We start from the raw sequence: 16755 nt of genomic DNA on the forward strand, positions 1-16755 counted from the left end.
CAAGATTAACTTTAGTAGTGAGCAAAGCAGAATTTGGGGGTGTGGAGAAAAAGAAGATCCCTAGATTTTTTTTTTTTTATCTCATTTGTATTAACATTCTTTAATATTTACCACAGTTGTACTTTGTTAGCCAAACTGTTAGTGGAAGCATTGAACTACAGAGAAGATTCAGGAATTTCTCTGGAAAGGATACCTTCAGTCGCATCTTACAAACAGAAGCTGTGGATAACAGATGTACTTCAAAGAGCTGGCAGTTGTGTTAAAAGAATTAAGGTGAAAAATAAAATCCCTAAAACCCCGCCACACAGATTCTGAGAATCCACTGCCTCTGGACCGGCCCAGATTCCTCAGCCTGTTTCCAGAAATTGCTGTTATGCAGTGTGCACAGACGGTGGAGTGCTTGGACTAGGAAGGGAGGGGAGGATGCTTGGCAGGGCACCAGCTCCGAGCTGGATTCTTCTTCTCTTCTTCTTTCTTTTCTTCCCCCTCAAAGAGCTGGGCCTGGTAGAAAATAAAACAAAAACAGATCCTTTCCCTCTTTCACATCTGCTTTCATCCCAGTTCTTTGGGGTTGGAGGCTCAAGATAAACCGGTGGAGCCCAGCAGGCTGCTCACTGCTAAACGTGCTGCTGGTTTTGCTGCAGTTCAGGGCTGCTTTGCTGTGAGGTGCAAGCACGCTGTAAGTCTCCTGGGCCGACAGATATGGGACCACGGTGGTAGCCTTTGCAGGTGGGCTCAGAAAAACAGCACGTGTGCTTTTGTTGGCAGTGATGTGATGCAATACGTGGTTATAATTAAACGGAGCGTGGACTTCTGCTCCCACCTTCTTCCAGAAGTCTCTGTTTAAGTTCTCAGAGGATCTAGCAGGTATATGCTACTGAGGAGAGGTATGCTCAGAGAAAGCAGACTGGGAATTGGATCTGTTGACAGAACTGGGAAGAAACATTGTATTAAAAAATAAATAAGGCAGTCACCTGAGGCAGGTCTCAGAACATCTGTCCTGGCAGGGCCTATGTCAGGAAAGCTTTGTAACTTCCTAAGTATTCTAGCTGATTTCCACTATCAGAGTAGGTGCTGTCTCTCCCACATCCCATTTGCCCTACTAATGATTCCACACTGCTTTTACTCTACTTATCTCTACCCCAGCTCTCACCTCAAGCGAGATAATTTTTATATTACCAATTTAGTGTTCTCTTCAAATACACCTCTTAAAGCCTCTTAGCTTTTGCTTCTAGAAACCAATTGCTCCTAATGCCATCCACTTCCCCCCCCACCAAGGCTATTTTCATAAGTACAGCATGTGACTCTACATTGGTGATGACGCAAGGGTGGGACTCATATTGACTGAGAATTTACTATTGGCCAGAATTTTGGCAGTCTCAATGCACACGCTGATAATCATCCTAAAAATTTGCAAGGCAGTGGTTGGTATGTCTGTTTTAGAGATGTGGACACCATGGTTCACAGAGCAAAGAGCAAAGTAATGACCTGCCTAAGACCATGTGGTCCACATGGGTCAGAATCTGTGTTATGTGATGGGGAAAAAAGTCAGATGAAACCAAGACCTTCCTGTCAAGAAGCAAACAGTCTAGTTGCCTCTCTGCTCTGTGTAAGTTGGATGAAGGAGTCCTGAGGAGCTTAATTGACAGCAATTCCTAACAAAGGGGACTTAAGTGGAGGAGGATTTGAAACATGTGGCCCTCAGAAGTCACCCTGTGTGAGGGGCTGATCATGCACCTCATACCACTACCCCCGCCTTCCCCCGCCCACTGCCCTAAATCTCCACACAGGACCTCACAGCTTTTAAAATTCTGTCACTCACATTATCTCATTTGATCCTTACCAGATCCTTGTGAAGTAGGCTGAGCAGGGATTATTTTCTAAGTTTTATAGACAAGGGAATTGAGGTCCAGAAAGGTGGTGATTTATCTAAGCCAGTAAATGGTAGAAGCAGGACTGGGTCTCTGTGTATTAATGCCATACTCAGTAGTTTTTTAATAGGTGGTGGTGTTGAACCTCCAAATAAAAAGACGTGTTGAGTGTAAGAGAGGCTGATAAGACCAACCCCCACCAAGGAGACTGTGACTATCCAACTAATCTCTCAGCCCTAGTTTTCAAAATCAAACAGCTGGATCACCTTTGAGCTTCTCAAAGCTTTGATTGGTGAGATGCCATGATGCATTTACTTTTTGCTGCTGTTTCTTCCCTGTGATATTCATTGTGTAGCTCAGGGTTTCCTAGTCGTTTCCTCCCCCCAGAAGACTTTATAGACCTGTTTTCCCCAATCATCCTTCATCTTGAAATTCTAATACCATAGATATATGGTGTATCTGCCTATGTACTTTGTATGTATTTGTGCTCTCTATATAAAATGAGTAAGTTTTTCCCCCACATAAGAAGTCATTTTGGCCTCCTTAGTGCACTATTTCCCTAACTGAAAATGCATGATGTAGCTGATGATTCTGAGTTGTGTTTAACAAAGGATAAAAGAAGGAAGGATGGATGGAGGAAAGGAGAGGAGGAAAAAACAAACAACAAACAACCAAACAAGCCGGCGAAGACACAAATTAAACACTGAACTAAAAACGGTCCTCAATTTCCCAACATCTATAGCATTCCTTGGTGGTACAGATTCATGTTTTGAAATTTCACTCAGCCAAAGTATTCCCAATATTTATTTCCATCCAAATCTGGGACAGAGTGTGCTTTAAGTTTTTAATCATTCTGGTAGTGGATCACAAAGAGCTCAGGGTATGTCTAGGAAGGGATTCAACTTGCAGTTTCCAATTCCCTAGTTACAAAAGAGAATGTTCACTCTGATCAAACTTAGTTTCTATTTGGGAGTAGGGGTAGCTCTCTAAGGACAGGGGGTCTTGCCTTGAGGGAAATGTGACGAATTCACCACTTTGCTTGTTGATAAGTGATAGTGAAGGAGGATGTGTTATAAATTACTCTTACTTTTTTTTTATGCTTCAACTCCACATTCTGCCTACCAAATCAGAGCACTAGAAGAAAAGCCAGGATTCACTGCTACAGACATAAGAAAGCAAGGCCTGGACAGTTGGAATTGACTTGCTCAAGGGTCAGGAGCAAATTAGTGTCAAAGCTGAAACATAGATTCAGCCCGGTGATACAAGACTTCCTCCCCCAGAAGACAAGACCGACCTCACTTCATCCTTTATAACATTTCCTTGGGCAGCGTCAAACTGTGGCTGTGTGTGCACAAAGAAAACACTTTAAGTAAACACCAGCAAATCTGTTACAGCTGAAGATGCATCCTTACTGTCCTGGGGCCCAGTATGATTTAATATTGCTGATATTAAATAAGAGTTTAGGAGTCGAGTAAAAATTGCAAGCTGGGTAGCCCTGCTTTCCACCTTCAGGAATTGACTACAGATAGCAAACAGCTCCAATGTGGAAATGAATTTTGCTGTATCACCAAAGCCTCATGTAGACAAAGACTACAGTGACCACAGTGTAAAGGCCAATCCAAGAGAGATCCAGAGCAAAGTCCGTGAGTGAGTGCTGAGCGGGCGAAGGCCTGACCAGCTGGAATGCTCCCGGGGAAGCCACATGTGCCTGTGGTATATCCAGCCTGTCTTCTCTGCCCCCCTTGCTTTCTGCTTTCAGACTCAGTGCTTATAGGAACTCAGGTTTGGGGGTATCATACTATCACAAAAGAAAAAGGGGGCAGTATGCCTTTGGATAATCACACCTCTGGTTCTGTCCTGGCTCAGCCATTTGCTGGCAGTGTGATCTTGCTTCAGTGATCTTTTATTAAAAAACGAACAAACAAAAAACATATGTAGCACCTGCCTTAGGCCAACTACTATTCTAAGCACTTCAGAAGGAATAACTCATTTCATTCACAATAACAGATTTAATTCTCATAACAACTCTATCTCCATCTTATAGATGAAGGAACTGAGGGTCAGAAAGGTCAAGTTAGGCAATGTCACTCAGCCAGAAGTTGAACCCTAACTCTGTGTCACTTCTGACATACCCTACCGTGGTAACTGACCTTGGGCAAGCCATGGAACCTCCCCAAACCTTAGTTTACCTCTTTGTAAAATGATGTTCATGCTACTCTGGATAAAGATGGATAAAGTTTTGTTGCAGGATTTAAAGAAGAAAATGTTAAGGATTTATAGGTTGCCAGGTATCTAGTATCAAAAATATATGTCAGGCATTCGTATGGTTGTGGGTACATTTACAAGCGCATGAGAAGGGAGGTGAGGCCTCCTCTTCGGGTGAGTCTGGCAGACCTACACCAGCTCAGTCCTTGTGATGGTACCTCACCTTCACAGGTGCAATCATTTACAAGCTTAGTAGTTCTATTGTACACTCAACAAATGTTTACTAAATCCCTAAACAAGAAATGCTGCTTCGAATGAATGAGTTGAGCAGTATAATTGAAGTAAAACAATCTGAGTAAGATGCTATCTTTGGTTGCATTTTCATTACAATGCAATTTCCCCTCATCTTTCCTATAGTATGAATGTTCTTTTCTTTTTGTTCCTTTGTGATTTTTAAAATAATGCACAAAAAAAGATCAATATGAGACACAGATAAAAATACCCAGACAGCAAGCAAAGGTATGAAGCAGAATCCCAAGAAGGACCATTATGTTTAGAATAAAAATTTCTTTAATAATAAAAAAAAACCCACAGACTCCATTGCATGGAAATATAGATTTCACCACAAATGCAATCGCTATGGAGCAGAGACAGCGAGATGAAATCAGAGAGTGCATGGTTGTTGTGCAACTGAGGGACAGATGACAGAATTGCCTTGGCCAGCTGAAGACAGATCGTTGCATTGTTCCATTAATTGCGTATAACTTGGCTTTTCCAGACCTTTCTGTGGCAGACTAATCCAGCTTTCACATGCTGTTGTGCCTCTTCCCTTTTATTCAAGGCTGCTTGTAACAGCTCTGAGACAGAGGTCTCTGCCACGTGTAGTTTGCGATATTGAAAATTCTTAATTGGAGCCACTGGTGAACACCTAAAATGACATGATTTTTAAAGAGGACATTGTTTTAAGTAGGTAAAATGTGCTGGAAATGGGCAGATCTTTATTCTGGCGTTATTTTCAGCCTGATACACTGTTGAGTTGCTCTTGAACCTGAGCATCCGCCTGTGTTCTTTCACCTAAGGGGAACAAGGCATCATGTCCTGTCCAAACGTACATCACCCAGAGGTTCCACTGCCTGAAATCCTAGCATTCAAGTGATTTCTTTAGGTTATTTCCCCTAAAGATCCTTTTATAAGCTGCAAAAATGCCTGAGAATAATTATCATTACCCATCCACCTGTGTCCTATTAGGGTTTAGGTTTCTCATTCTTGGATGAGCTGGTGGCAAACTTGTTGACAGGAGGTTGAGTGGAAAGGGAATGTGCTGGTGCTGGGGGGATTAGGAAAGGGTGAACGTCTGTCTCAGTTTCTCCTGGGCATCATGGGACTCACGTGGTGAAGCAAAGTGTATCAGGCACAGGGTGGGTGTGAGAGGGTAGTGAGGAGTCTGTGGTGCTGACACTGCGCCTTCAAGACCCCAGTTGGAGTGTGTGTGTGCGCGCGCAGTGTGTTTTCCAGGACTCCTCCCAGAAGAATTACTGATTTGTGTATTTGAACCAGGACCAACCCTGCCTCATACTCACAGAGCTAATCAGAGAAGGAAAGGGAGGTGGTAGAAGGGGACAAACACAACATTCAGAAAAGGCGGCTTAAGGACCGAGCCTGGAAGTAGCAATGATCTTGGACAAGCTACTTCTTCAGACAAGCTTAAAAATGGGACAAGTGTATATCAGCCTTGTGTGATTGTTGGGTAAATAAAAACAAAATAATAATCCTAAACAGCACTTCGTAAGCTACAGGTTCTGAGCACGCTTCCCTAGGCTTGCATGTCTTTTTCTTGTCAGCGCACTAGGTGCAGTTACTGGGAGTGGCAGAGGGGGGCTTTTCACTTAACTGACCCCACTCAGCCTGGCCACCAGTCCACCAGGCATTTTTAAAGAGCTGCATTCAGATCTGTGGATCTTGCAGACTGTTGATTTGCACATGCTGTGATTTTTGTGATCCTTTAGCTCAGTGCTTCTGGGCCCTGGCTGACCTGTGCAATCACCTGGAAAGCTTGAAAAAAATATATATTCTCTCCAAGGGTACACCCCACACCAATTAAATCCTAATCCTTTGGGGTCGGGTCCAGCTACCAGTGCATATTAAAGGTCCTATTCTTCATTAAGTCTTAAAAAAAAAAAGAAAAGAAAGAAAGAAAAGGAAAGGAAAAGAGAAAAGAAAAGAAAAAGAATGAAGTAAGATACCTCCCAAGTGGTTCTGATGCACAGCCGGGGTTGACAAGCACTCTTGTAGCTGAGCAATAGGGAAAAAAGATTCAGCTAGAGAATGAATTATTTTTCCTCATAACACAAGAAGAAAAATGACTTTCTAATATAACATTGAGAAGAAGCAAATGGCCAAGCTGGTAGATCAGAATAAAGAAACAAATGATTGAAAAGAATTGAGGAGTCAATGTATCACAGCTACTTATGATTTCTTGAGCAATATAAAGTACAATCTGGAAACTCTTCTTCTCTTGCTCTCTTTTTCTTTTTTTTGTCTCTCTCTTCTCTCATCTCCCTCCCTCATTGTCCCTTTTCTTCTCTCTCTCTCTCCCTCTCTCCACACACACACTTTTTTCATTGTTCTCAACTCCTAATATTAACTATGGCCACTTACAATATAGCAAGTTATTTCAGGAACTCTGAATAAATGTTTTCTTGTTCTTCTTTCCTGCGCCCCACCCCTCCCCGCTAGTAACATTCCTCAGCTTCTTTTTCTTTTTTTTTAACTGGGCCCACTCCACAGCATCTCTCCCTGTCTTGGGTCTCCCGCGTGGGAGAGTGTCCTCTGTAGGATTCCCTTTCATCTCTTCCTGCACATTCTAAAATCCCTATTCTCCCACCCACACAAGCCTGAGCTTTCTCCTGTTTTCCATCATCTCCACCTACCTCTCTGAAGCCCCTGATTTTTTTTTTTTTTTGTATCTACCTTTATTCATTCATATGCAGGCAAGCCTAATGAATCAGAATGTCTGGAGAATGAAAGTTCAGGGGAATTTCAATTTTCTGGTTAAGCAACACTAGCTTGAAAACCACCATTGTTTCATGTTTTAATGTTGGAGAAAATGGTAAAATAGAAGCCCAGCACTAGAAAGTTTTTAGGGATTATGTGGAAGAGTCCTTCTAAAAACAAAGAGACGGAGACCAATAAAGTAGGGTGATAAACAGATGACCCCAGGCTTGTAAGTAATGGTAGTAGGTCTAAAGAGAGACTCATGCCCTGAAGACACTGTTTCTTCCAGAAGGGTTAATGGACCTGCCACGCAGAGATGTTCTGATTAACCAGGACCAGTCAAATGTGAATTGGATTCTTCTAAGTGAACTCTCTAGTCCCTTACACTGTCATCTGCCCATGAACTTTATTCATTTTTGTGGTCAATCTGGCCCCAAATTGATGTCAGTTTATAAGCTGTATAAACCATCCAATTTCTAGGGTCTGAGGTCACCTCCCTAATTAACATGTCTACCCTCTTCACTAGACTAAGCACTCTGATCTTCAACAGTGAGGTTTATTTCCACCTCAGGGACATCCCACTCTTGATTGGGGAAGGAAAATGCACTCCAGGATACTTCAGAAAAGGAGTATCGAGTTTCTTATTTTCCTTCTTTTTTAATTAAATCTCTACTGTTAACTTGATGTTTTCCCCTGTTTCCTAAAGGAGGTATTGCTAAAGAAAAAGTGGGTCAATAGAGGGTTCTGACTAGTTTTGTCCTAGTTAATTTAAGTTTTGCCATATGTTCTTTCAGAAGCATGTGTTAACTCCAGGTCCTTTTGCCGATTAGCAACCAACCTGAGGGTTTTTAATTTAGACTTCCAGTTTCTAGGCAAGAGGGAAGAAAATTATAAGGGAATTGGTCTAGGTGAACCAAAAGTTAACTCAGAAAGAACACTCCATGCAAACAGCATGCTGGTTCAGATGGCCCCATTACTTTACACCATGGAGCAGGGTTTTCTAACCGCAGCACTCTTGATAATTTGGGTCAAGTGATTCTTTGATGTCGATGATGTCCTGTGAATTGTAGGATGGTTAGCAGAATCTGTGACTTCTGGCCAGTAGATACCTATAACACATGCGTATGTCTCCAGAGATCATCAAACAAATGTCCACTGGATGTCAAATGTGCACCTGGTTGAGAGCCCTACTATCATAGACACACAGTCCCTTTAATCACCGAGAAAGACAGATATATCCCTGACAGATATGGATGCCCGTGCTTTACTCTGAGCCCAAAGTTCTTTGTTAAAAGGTGAGACTGAATGATTATTGGCTATTTCTTCTTCTGGAAGCTACTGAGAGGTCTTCTTTATATTAAGAGTCCTGCATTACTCAAGTACCATCAGCCAAAGCAAAGTCATGATCAAAATATCTGGAGTTCAGCATTGCACCCATGGCATTGCTGAAGGATGTGTTAAGCATATACCCTGTGCCCAGTCTAGTGCTAGGTTCTTTGCTGTGTGTAGGAGTAGAGGGGCAGTAAATAGGGTTTAGTAAAAAGGCTACCAGACTGAATACTGGTGCCCCCAGTCACCAGCTAGGTAACTTTGCCCAGAGTATTTAGCCTCCCTCTCTAATCTTCAGATTTCTCATATAAAGACAAAGTTGCTAGTACCTTCCTCACATATTTTGATCTGGGCACAAGCACTTCTCCAGTAACTGTGTAGTAAATTTTATTTCTCCAAATCATTTAGTCTCTGTTTAAACCTTAAGCATGCAACAACCACACCCTTCACTTTGAGTAAAATATCAAGGGCCTTCAGAAATTGTGTCCTTTTGAAGAAGGACAGGAGGTGGTGCTCAGTCAGTAGTAAGAATATTGCCTCCTGAATTCACAAAAGAATAGAAAAGTCATATAATAGAGTATTCCTTAATGGAGAAATGTTTCTTAACCTTGAGGTGGAAAATACTCTCAAAAGAATGCATTGCCTTTTAGGGCTCTTACCACTAGATAGCAGTTGTGCATGTTTCCATGGCATACGGAGCCCAGAAGATCCCAGACTGCTAAGGATCCACCAGCTAATCAGCTGATGCCCGAAAATACCATCAGCTATCTAAGTCCCTTTTGGTGATTGATTTTTGTCAGATCCTTTCTGAAGTAAAAGTTTGATTGGAAAAAGAAAGTAGTAGGGTAATTAGTGCTGGAAGGAAGTTTCATAATGTGATCATGTTTCTCTCTGTGTGTGTATTTATATATAGTTATAAATGTGTGTGTATACTTTTGTGTGGTTATATATGTGGTCATAGACACATGTGCATATGTCTGCATGTTCGTGTACGTGTATGTGTGGAGATAGATAAATAGGGATGAAGTAAGCATGTGTGTGTCTGTCCCTCAACATGTCTCAAAATATGTTTCAGAGCTAGTTTAATAGGGTAATTTCTTGTTATTTGATATTCTATCAGTACAACCCCAAATCATAACCACCTATCTAGAAGAGAAAATTGATGCTTATTTTGAGTATCCTGAAACACTAGGACAGCCATGCTCCAAACCAGATATAATTTCTGGCCCTTTGGTAATTTTCTCAGTTAAAGGGTTACCTGTGACTTTAATTTTACCATCACGTGTCCCTCCTTCCACTCAGCCATGCTAGATAAAATAGCCATCAATCTTGCTGGCAAGTGGATTAATATAAGCCAGAAACACAGGTGGCCCCTAATCCAAGCAGTTATCTGTGTGAAGTTGCCTAGGCAACTTGGGAGGAGTAACAAGTGGCGTTTGCCCCTCTAATTACTTACACATACTCATAAATGTGTTGTTGATGCTAAGTCATACCAAATGTCTGCCTTCCTGAAGATGGAGAGAAAAGGTAAGGCATTTTATCCCAAGAGAAGCTTGAGAGAATATAGAAAATGGTTTCTGTAAACCCATTCCCTGTTACTGAAATAAACTTTCCTCTATGATGACAACTTTACAGTCTTGGGAACATGGGCCTTGTTGTGGGGCAGATGCTCTCAACTCTCAGGGCTGAAGTCTCAGTGTCAGCCGCTGCTTTTCTCTGAGCACAGCCAAGGGATGTGTTTGATTTAACTTGCTCCCTGTGGCCCAACCTAGAAAACTACCAGGGCTAAGACTGGTGTGAGACTACCATTTGTCATGTGAAAAGACTTTTCTTCTATATAAATATTCCAAAAACCTCCATATGATTGCTGAACTTTAATCAGCTGGGAAGGTACTGCAAATGGAGGGTCAATCCATCACAATGCCCAGGATGAGAGGTGAATTGTGGCCTTAAGTTCTTTTTAGAAAGCACAGAATAATGAGATCGGCACTCTCTGTGGGAAGAACAAAAAAAAAAAAAAAGGTGCTACAACTTTAAAAATTAGATTCCCTTTTAAAGGCTTCCTAGTTTGCTTAGAGGGGTCAGAGCAAGTTTCTTGAAGCTTAACAATTAATTAATTTGAGAAAGAAAAGATTTCAAATGTCACAAAACCTTAGTTAAAACTACCACTTTCCCTTCTTGCTGTTGGCTCCTTCCTCCCTCTGCCATTCTTCAGAGCAAGAGGCTCATGGGCGTGAAATGATGTGAGCTAAATTCCTCTGTTTGTGTAGAAAGCGTATTTGCTTGTCTACACAGACACACAACTCAGAAATACGCAGACACACACTAAGCGAGAATATAGCTTTCTGTGATCATAACATTTGCTCTTAAGGCCCCAGATTGTAGATGCCTCTTTTTAATGATCTTTCATGAGACGTACATGGGAGTTAAGGTCTTCTACATGTGCGATGGGCAGTGGGGCAGGGGTAGCACAAAACGCGGCAGGATTATCCTTTTTTTCTCATGGTCACATTGAAACAGGAAGAGTGAAAGAAAAAAAAAAACTACAGTTTTTTCCCAATAGTCATATTCCTAGGGGGTTACAGGCAACCTGTGGTGCCCATGTTTGCCAGGAAGGTTTTGCTTCTGGAAGCTTTCCCTGCAGGCACACCCACACAGCCCTCTCATGCTCCAAGCCAGAGCAGCTTTGGCACTGGATTCCAGGAGCTTTCCCATGAGGAGGCTAAGTTAACGGAATCCGAGGAGCCTTCCTTCAACTGCCACAATTTGGAATTTTTTTTCCAAAAATAGGTATGATGTGTTCTAGAGGAGGTCTCCTTAGTGGAGTTTAATTACAGACATGAGGCACAACGTCCCTGAGAGAACCTTGTTCCTGCTACCCTGCTCTCACCATAGTATGCTATTTATACATGAAAACCCAAGGATCAAGCTTAGGCTGGATCCCAGACCCCTTCCTCAAAGTTAACAAACAAGCACTTCTCTTCTACTATAACACATGAACAGTCTTGAATGGGTGCTAGATGCATGGTGTGTGTATCACAATGTCATGTTTTAATTATAAACAAGGCAAGATAAAGTTTCCTGATTAGGAAGAATGAGCTGGTGTGTGTGTGTGTGTGTGTGTAAGAAGCAGTCTCCCAAAGCTTAAATTTTAAAGACATTTGCAAAATAGTTCTCTTGAAAGAACCTTTTAGAAGCAGTATTTTTAGGCATATTGGTTTCTCCATAGGTAGAAGAGAAAGCTACCACCAATCTTTAGTTTAAGGAACCCTTCTGGTGATGCCACTCTGCATTTCAAAAAGCTGTTTTTGCTTCTTAATGTTGGTAATGGGAGACATTTGCATTGTGGGGGATGGCGGTTTGTGTTATTCCCCATCCCTCACCCTGGTATTTGGGCTTCTCTTTTTAAAAAGGGGGGGGGGCATGCCTGTGGCTCAAAGGAGTAGGGTGCTGGCCCCATATTCCAGGGGTGTTTGGTTCAAGCCCAGCCCTGGTCAAAAACTGAAAAAGAAAAAAAACGGGGGGTGGGGGACGGAGATAAAAGAAAGATGACAGTCTTTAGTATTATTTAGAGGAGTGAAAGACTTCAGGACATGGGCAACATTGGTTTAGTTGTCACCATCTGCCATCCATGACAATTTATTTCAATCATACATTTGTTGAAATTGTCATCTGGTGAAGGACCCCTCCATCCAACGCACACACCCCTCCCCTTTCCCTTCCCTACACCCACCACTGCCATTCTCACCACCTTCTCACTCTTTAGTTTGATAAGAAAACTGAAATCTCAGTGATGGACCTGGAAGGGTGGGAAGAGGCAGTCATCAGTCCCAACACACACACACACACACACACACACAAAAGTGAAAACACAGAGAGAGCGAGCGAGCCAGCCAGCATTACACAAAAGGGCACTCCAAGAAGAGGCAGCTTTTCTGTCCTGGGTTAAGGAATAATTCCCATCTCAGTAATACGCAAACACAGCATGAAATAAGGATATTCTGCCACCCCCAGCCTCATCACAGCTGTATCAGTCTGCCCTAAAGTCTTTTGCTACAAGTCATTACCTTGTAGGCATTCTCCTGAGGTAATGTTTTCTCATCTTTCCCCATAGAAACTAGGACTGTGCTATCACTGCTTGGGAACCTCAGCTTGCTGCAGTCTTTGCAATGTGCTCCAGAAGCACGACTCTCCCCACTAAACATGGGGATTCTGCCTCCCTCCCTCATCCAGACCACAGAGAGCAGGAGCTGAGGTGCTCTCTTTTAGCCACAGAAGGGTATGGGAAAAGGGCACAAATGCTATTAAGTGCCGCAAATGAAAGACATACAATTAGGAACAAGTGCCATTTGGGGGTGAGATTTTGAGTAGATTTGACTGATGGTTACATTAGGTGCAAAAATGTTTCTTGTGCATAGGACAAACTGTCTGGCATTGCCTTTTCAAAGCCTGTTTGCAATGGTCTCTGCCTTAAAGGCTGACCAGTGATGCCCAGTCTTCAGTCCTCTCACTCGCTAATTTAAGGTGGTTAGATTGCACTGTCCCTACCTCAATCATACACAGGGATCTTGCTGGGGTTGTCTTTCAATCCTTACTCATGTGGGGAAAATTAATCTGCTAAGCTTTGTTTGCCCTTCTGAAAATTTCAAATTGCACATCACTACTTTGCTCCTGGATTTCTAGATTTTCTTCTTGCCACTGGAGAACCTCCCCTCCCCCACTTCCTCTCCCTATAGGAAATTTTAACTGTAGCTTCTCTTGTAACACAAGTAACAATTCATTTAGGTTACACCAGTCTGTAAAAACTGTAAATGCTATTTTATTTTAAACATTTTAGTTTACAAAAAAAAAAAAAATCAATGATTGGTACCTTTTTACACTCTCAGATTCCTGAATATGGGCAGATCTTCAAAGGGAGGAAGGAGTTCTCATATGAAATTTAAGATAGACTGTCCTGAAGGTTGTGGAATGGGTTTTTTGTTGTGTTTTTATTTCTTTTTTGTTTGTTTGTTTTTAAGACACAATAAAGCTAAAATGTCAAGTCTCTGGGAGAGATCCCCTTAAAGTTTCAGTCAAGGAGCAAATCAGAGCACAGACAAGAAGACCCCAGCCCGGTGCCCGCCGGCCCATCCCGGCTGCCCAGGCGTATTTGGTAGCGCATGGGTTGGAAGCCACTGGGAGAATCACACTTCGCATTCCCTCGCGGGCTGCTGGTGGCAGGTGCACGAGCCATACTCGTTGATGATCACCAGGGCTCCCTCAATGTGGTTGGGTTTGTAATCAACGTAGTATTCCTGGGCAGACATGGCAGCCATCTGATGCATGGTCTGTTTCTGCTTTTGCTTTCTGCGCTGCGTGACGAAGCACTGTCTGAGCTGCCTGAGGCTGGCTGGGAAACACTTCCAGGACACGTACAGCACCAGGACCACGATGAGGAAAGAGAAGATGAGGGCCATGGTGCCCGTGACCACCTTGTGGATCTGCACCGCATTCTCGGCGTGCTCGCCGCCAGGGAGAGCCACAGTGGCAGGCTCGGCTGTGCCGTCGTTCTCCCCCTCCCCTCCGTCTGCCAGCGTGGTGGCCGAGCTGGCGAGGGCACCCAGGTCACTGCGGTTGGTGACCGCCGAGAGCAGGTGGCCGCTGGTGGGCTCGGCCCCATCCTCGCACAGGTGGAAGGCATAAACAGCGTCCAGGACATCCTCACCCTGCGCGTACTCCGGGCTGGCACACTGCAAGTTGCCATCGTAGCGTCCCTGGAAGTTGGTGAGCCACGAGGCCAGGGCACACACGTTGCGCCCGCAGTCCCACAGGTTCCCGGCCAGGGTGATGCTCGTCAGCGACTTCCAGGAGTTGAGGATCCGGGGTTCGACGTAGGTGAGGCGGTTGGAGTCCAGCTGCAGGGACTGCAGGTGCGGCACGGTCTCGAACACATGGGGTTCCATGTACTCGATCTCGTTGCCCGACAAGTCCATTTTCTCCAGGTTCCAAACCCAGTCCAGCGAGCTGACCACAATGGCCACCTTGTTCCTCCGCAGACAGAGCGAGTGCAGGGAGATGAGGCGCGGGAAGTGGGCGAAGTTCACCTTGACCAAGTCGTTGTGCTCCAGGTGCAGCTCGGTGAGCTTGAACAAGCCGGCGAAAGAGTTGCGCGCCAGACTCTTGAGCTGATTGTATCCTATGTCGAGAAACTTGAGGCTGCGGCAGTCCTGGAAGATGCGCACGGGCACGAACTGGATGGCGTTGGACCGCATGTGCAGCGTGGTGAGCTTCCGCAGCCCGTGGAAGAGGTCGGGCGCCAGCGCCTGCAGCTTGTTGTAGGACAGGTCCACGCTGCGCAGGTTGGGCATGGGCCGGAAGGTGGTGTTGGCCAGCTGGGTGATCTGGTTGGAACTCAGCGTGAGTTCCTTAACTCGGCGCAGTTTCTGAAAGGCGTCCCCCTGCACCGAGCAGATGTGATTGTGATCCAGATAGAGCCACGTGAGCTGCATTAACCCCGTGAACTGGCCGGCGCGCAGCTCCGAGAGGCTGTTGTAGCGCAGGGACAAGCCCAGCAGGCCGGACAGGTTGTGGGGCGTCTCGGTGAGGTTGAGCGCCTCGCAGTACAGCAGCCGCCCCTCGCACCGGCACAGCTGCGGGCACCCGCTGGGGGCGGCGGGCAGCATCTGAAAGCAGGCCCCCAGCAGACACAAGACCACCCCCGAGGGCCTCCTCAGCAGCCAGTATAGACAGAGACCGAGCAGCAGGAAATCCATTAGCGAGAATCTTTCCAGAGAGACTGGAGAATGTCCATTGGAAGCGCTCGGTCAGAAATCTACATCATATTTTATTCCGAGGGAGGGGGAGCGGGGGAGGGGGAGAAAAGGGCAAAAAAATCGAATAAATATATAGAAATCAAGAAGGACCCCCCCTCCCCAAAACCGCACGTTCACCTCTAAGCATGCAGAAAGCTGGGCAGCATAGAAAGTTCACAGCCACGGAAAGATCAAAGAGGTGGTGATTTGCTCCATGTTAGATGCTGCAGCAAAGAAAAGGGAGGAAAAAAAAATCTTCGGGAAAGAATTTAATTAAAAAGTGTCTTACCCACCCTTTTCCAGAGAGTGACAACCTCCATTCAGCTGCCCCCTTTGTGTGCAGGCTAATTATATGCAGGGCGAGAGAAGACCCCTCTGTGTTTCCGAGGCAGCCCCGGTCCGCGGCCGGCGGATCTGGCAGGCGCACAATGTCTCACTTTGCTGCTCGGCTCGGGGCTGCAAGGGCGGCCGGCGAGGCGGGGAGGCGACTTCTAGGACCCGCAAGTTTCCCAACTACGTGCCGGAGCCTGGGCTTCGTTTTCCTGCCGTCGTCCTTTCCCTCTGCGGTTCGGACTGTGACGTTGTGGGGGGGAAAAACTCCAAACTCGGGGCTCGCGACTCCCCAGGATTTGACAGTCTGGTTAATGTCCGTCATTGGAAACCACCGCTGACCGGCGCCACCTTTTACTCCTCGGACACCGCCTGCCATTCGCGCCCCGGGCAGCTGCGGAGAGCGGGCTGGCTCATGCTTTGCGGCGGCGGCGGGCGGCGGGGCGGTGCGGGCGGCGGCGCGGGGAGCGGCGAGCGGCGAGCGGTGCCCGGCTCCTTCCTCCGCCAGGCAGTGTGCAGCGCGAGCTTGCACAGGCACCTACTGCTCACTGCGTGTCGTAAGCTGCTCACGATTGTGCGTCTTCGCCAGCACCTCAGACATGGGCAGATTGAAAAGGGGTGGGCATAAAACCAACATTTTACCGAACCACTAAAGTAATATATATTCTTTGATGAAACGGAAAACACTTTCAGCTTTTTTGTCCATATTTCAAAAACAGAGGAGGAGGGAGGAGGAAGGAGGGAGGGCAGCATCATCAGCGAGGAGATATTTCCAAGTGAGAAACTGAAATATCTTGCGCTCTCCCCCTTCCCTTTGGGAATATATATATATATATATATTCCTATACCACCCCCCACCCCCCAAGGCTGTCTGCGTGTTAAGAGATACGTAGGAATCTGTAGAGAAATCAACATTTTGGTCCTCTGTTTTAGAAAAGCAACTTGGGGAAAGACATGGCAAGGCGATGATTTGGGGCTTGGCTGAGATTTTCCCCCTTTCAGGCACTGGAATTTTGCAGCCAGCCAGTCCTTTTTGGAGGTGGATAGGGGAATGCTTCTCAATCCTGCCCAGTTTGGAACGCCAGCCTAGTTCTCCTGATGTGAGTTCCAGTGTGGCAGAAAGGTATGTCTGTGTATAGAGATGCCTGAGTTCCTCTGGGGTCTTGACCAGTCTGGGTGAATATCTACGGAGTGCAGGGTGGATTGAAGAAAGACTCTGCTGTCTGACATGGGGA

At 45.2% G+C, this 16755-nt stretch overlaps 2 protein-coding genes across 6 annotated transcripts in view; one reads left to right on the forward strand and one right to left on the reverse strand.

Annotated features, from left to right (window-relative positions):
* The window catches only part of CTNNA2 (catenin alpha 2), a 1130561-nt gene that overhangs the window by 750209 nt on the left and 363597 nt on the right, over nt 1–16755 (forward strand). The window lies entirely within an intron of this gene.
* On the reverse strand, nt 65–15942 carry LRRTM1 (leucine rich repeat transmembrane neuronal 1). Of its 3 annotated transcripts, none has more exons than XR_008379609.1 (3): nt 15480–15726; nt 13270–15210; nt 65–932 (listed from the first exon to the last, which is right to left on the reverse strand). XR_008379609.1 is itself a non-coding variant. In XM_053588741.1 (2 exons), the coding sequence occupies exon 2, from the start codon at nt 15149–15151 to the stop codon at nt 13583–13585; it is 1569 nt and encodes a 522-aa protein (XP_053444716.1). In that variant the 5' UTR covers nt 15152–15210; nt 15484–15942; the 3' UTR covers nt 13201–13582. The 3 variants fall into 3 exon arrangements, 1 of the variants encoding a protein (XP_053444716.1); XR_008379608.1 differs by having other exon boundaries at nt 66–932; nt 15484–15942; XM_053588741.1 differs by lacking the exon at nt 65–932 and having other exon boundaries at nt 13201–15210; nt 15484–15942.

This window comes from Nycticebus coucang, chromosome 4, assembly GCF_027406575.1.
Source record: "Nycticebus coucang isolate mNycCou1 chromosome 4, mNycCou1.pri, whole genome shotgun sequence".
Lineage (NCBI taxonomy): Eukaryota > Metazoa > Chordata > Mammalia > Primates > Lorisidae > Nycticebus > Nycticebus coucang.

Excerpts from the sequence above, each read along its gene's own strand:
- LRRTM1 (XM_053588741.1), bottom strand. The coding sequence starts at position 15,151 with ATGGATTTCCTGCTGCTCGGTCTCTGTCTATACTGGCTGCTGAGGAGG.